At 44.5% G+C, this 3,910-nt stretch overlaps 1 protein-coding gene across 2 annotated transcripts in view; it reads left to right on the top strand.

The window, feature by feature from the left end:
• Nucleotides 1-3,910, top strand: part of lhx2b (LIM homeobox 2b) — a 13,854-nt gene that overhangs the window by 1,378 nt on the left and 8,566 nt on the right. Inside the window, exons 2-3 of one of the 2 annotated variants that reach the window (XM_037680644.1) lie at nucleotides 221-423; nucleotides 943-1,313. In XM_037680644.1, coding sequence (XP_037536572.1) covers nucleotides 221-423; nucleotides 943-1,313 — 574 coding nt within the window. Of the gene's footprint in view, nucleotides 1-220; nucleotides 424-939; nucleotides 1,314-3,910 lie in introns of both variants that reach the window. The other variant, XM_037680643.1, reaches the window with a different exon arrangement.

The following is a 3,910-nucleotide window of genomic DNA, read 5'->3' as shown; positions in this document are numbered from 1 at the left end:
ATATATATATATATATATATATATATATATATATATATATATGCAGACAGATAAAAATATATATATATATATATATATATATATGTTTTTTTTTAAATGTACTGTTTGCTCTTGGAGTTAATTTAGTTTCTTGTTTTAACACGATGTTGCTGTTATTCTAAACACATCTTGTGTTTTATCTCCTGCCATCCTGTCGCTGTGTCCTCGTGGCCCTCCTCAGTCCCTGCCGTGCATGAGCAGTGGGCGCGTGGCTCTGTGCGCCGGCTGCGGCAGGAAGATCTCGGACCGGTACTACCTGCTGGCCGTGGACAAGCAGTGGCACATGCGCTGCCTGAAGTGTTGCGAGTGCAAGCTGAACCTGGAGTCCGAGCTCACGTGCTTCAGCAAGGACGGCAGCATCTACTGCAAGGAGGACTACTACAGGTAGGAGGACAGGGACTGTGGAGGACAGGGACTGGAGGACAGGGACTGTGGAGGACAGGGACTGGAGGACAGGGACTGTGGAGGACAGGGACTGTGGAGGACAGGGACTGTGGAGGACAGGGACAGATCAGCATCTCCTCTGAAGCTAAATGTCTGCTTAGAGGAAACACAGTCAGACTGAAGAGCTACTGAGATGATAATAATAGTAATTTTAATAATAATAATAATATTAATAATAATAATAATGTTGAAATAGTGTGATGTAATATATGATGTCAAAGTCATACCTAGAGAAAAACTCACTATGATTTTTAAAACTGCTGTTTTCAGGGATAACACAAGTTATAATGATTAGTGCAATAAAAAGTATTTATATTTAGTTTGAACCTTGATGGGGGTTTACCTCTGCTGAAGTTGACCTGTATAAGCCCCCCCCCCCCCACACACACACACACACTGTGCAGTAACTGTTACCCCCCTCCCCCTCCCCCGCCCCCCGCTCCGTGTTGTCCGCAGAAGATTTTCGGTGCAAAGGTGCGCGCGGTGCCACCTGGGGATCTCGGCCTCAGAGATGGTGATGCGGGCTCGGGACCTGGTCTACCACCTGAACTGCTTCACGTGCACGACATGCAGCAAGATGCTGACCACCGGGGACCACTTCGGCATGAAGGACAGCCTGGTGTACTGCCGCCTGCACTTTGAGACTCTCCTGCAGGGAGAATATCAGACACACTTTAACCACCACGCGGACGTGGTCCCGCACAAAGGCCTGGGTCCGGCCAACGCGCTCGGACTATCGTACTTCAACGGCGTGGGGACGGTGCAGAAGGGCCGGCCCAGGAAGAGGAAGAGCCCGGGGCCCGGGGCCGAGCTGGCGGCCTACAATGCGGGTAAGGAGACTTTAATTTGTTTTACTCTGAAACAAAATGTGATGTGACGTCAGAGTTCAGCAGAATAAACTCACAGCTGATGATTAAAAATAGAAAAGTCATTTAAACAGTTTGGACTTTTCTCCTGATGCTGCTCAATAATCCAGGTGTAAAAAAGTGAAGTCAGGTCCTGAGGGCTGGAAGACGAAACGCTTCCACAGTATTTAGTTTTCTGACCCGTCCAGATGAGCTCACTCCACTTTTCCAGAGTTCAGACTAAAAGTTTCAGCAGCGTCTTTTTAACCCTTTGGCTCCTGTCCTGCAGTGTACCGACTTTAAAAAGACACTAAATGAATTAGTTTGACTTAAATCAGATGTTTGATCTTATTTTTATCTTTATTTGTGTTCAGAGCAGGACACGAGGTGACTGCAGGAACACAAGTCTTGAACCGGACCGAACTGAGAAAAGTGCAAATAAAAAAATGCAGAAAGTCAACGACGAGCTCATGCAACACGTTTGGATTATTGTTCGACCAAACTTTCAACGTGTGAAATGATTCAAAAAAACGTTCAACACAAAAACAACTGGACTTTATTTGTAACAGAAGACGTTTCGCTCCTCGGATGTTACAAATAAAGTCCAGCTGTTTTTGTGTTGAATGTTTTTTTCATTGCTCATGTCCTGGATGACTGAGAATCTTCAGCAGCACATGGTGAAATGATCCAGTAATCGTGTTCAACTCTCTGGATGTGTTGTTTTGTCCTTTTCTTGCTCCCATGTCGTCTTTTGAGGAATGAAAAGTTTTTCCTTTTTTTTATGTTCCGGCTTTTGCTTTCACCCTTTTCCACTTGTCAGACTTCATACACATCTACAGACCTCCCCCCCCCCCCCCCACACACACACACACACACTCACTGCAGGAGCCCCTTTGCATTGGGACAGGGCCAGAGTGGGTGCACAGCAGCCAGATTTCTGTGATTTGTTGAGTTACTCACTGGAAGAGGGAGCTGGGAGCTGTGGAACCAGCAGCACGCTCTGGCTTCACTCTCACTCGTTCATGCTTGGACTTTAACCTTTGTGTTGTCAACGTAAAAACTTGTTCTTGTTCCATCCTGTCAGGACAGACTCGCAGTGACTTGGAAGGGTTTGTTTTATTGTCCCTGAACTCGTTAAACCTTCCCAGCTTTACGATGAAGCAGCACGAGGTGTTTTCGTCCTCGCGGCTCCGCTTTCATTTGCACTGAAGCTTCGTTCAGCCATGAGTCTGGGACTGTGGAAAACAAATGAAGGTGCTAAATGCAGGCAGAGTGGTGGGAGAGCAGAGGCAGTGCGCCCTCTGCTGTTCCCTCTCAGAAACAGCAGCAGAGTCTCAGACCAGCACAGAGCTGACCCCCCAGCTGCAGCAGCTACATCAGCAGCTCACCCTGCACTTTCTGCTGCACGACTTAAGAGATCGGCAGCAAAACCACCGGCGAGCTGCTTTACAGAAACAAAATCTTGTTTTGTTTAGTTAAAACGCTGCAACATATGCTTTGGCCGGAAAACACCATTTGTTCTGCCTGGTGTGTCGGTCTAATTAAGTGAAGTGTTATTCTGATGCTTTTCACTCACTTCATGCTCATCGTGCTGCAGCGTTCACGCTGAACTGTTAGGCATGCAGCAACACCTTGAATATTGCCAAGAAATTTGCAGGCTGGGCAGAATATGTGTGTGTCGTTCTTGTTGTATTTGCTAATGTGTGTGTGTGCGTGCTTGCTGAAGCCACACTTACACCTCCTCCCAGTATGGAGAGACAGACAGACCTTCATGTGGTAAAGAGAGGATGCTGAGCTGCAGCTGGAAGAAACAGCTGCTGGGTCACTCACACACTTTGGACTGATTGTATATAAAAATAAAAATTAAATAAAGATAAGAGTACAGGGGGCCGTGGTGGCTCGGCGGTCAGTGCCACGGTCTGGCAATCGTAAGGCTACAGCTTCAAGCTCAGGTCGCGTCAGACGTCTGCTGATAAATCATTTTTAGATAAAAGTTTGCTGGCTGTGGTGAGACTGCAGGAAGGAGCAGCCAAGAAGAAAAAAGAGACAAAAGACAAGAAATTCAAGAATGATAAGACTGCATGTGACGTTTGTGACAAACATTCTCATCTTCTGTGTCAGCTGTACAGATGCTTTCTCCTCTAAAGCCCTCAATCTTTGAATTCAGCACCAACAAACAGTCAGGACCTCACGCGGCTCCTTCCCTCCAGCTGACGAGCTCCAAGAGCTTCATAAAGGCTAAACATTTGTTCAAGGAACGCAAACGAGCTTCACCACACACAGTCCAAGCAATGGATGGTGCATGTAAACTTATTCTGTAAACTTATTAAATAAACTTATTATATAAACTTATTCTATAAATGTATTGTATAAACATATTATATAAACTTATTTTAAAAACTAATTCTGTAAACTTATTCTATAAACTTATTCTGTAAACTTATTCTATAAACTTATTATATAAACTTATTATATAAACGTATTCTGTAAACTTATTATATAAACTTGTTCTGTAAACTTATTCTATAAACTTATTCTGTAAACTTATTCTGTAAACTTATTCTATAAACTTATTTTATAAA

The sequence above is a fragment of the Nematolebias whitei genome, chromosome 8 (genome assembly GCF_014905685.2).
Source record: "Nematolebias whitei isolate Nwh7 chromosome 8, NemWhi1, whole genome shotgun sequence".
In the NCBI taxonomy this organism is placed as follows: domain Eukaryota; kingdom Metazoa; phylum Chordata; class Actinopteri; order Cyprinodontiformes; family Rivulidae; genus Nematolebias; species Nematolebias whitei.
The sequence above is the reverse complement of the archived record's forward strand: the minus strand, read 5'-3'. Positions and strand labels throughout refer to the sequence as shown.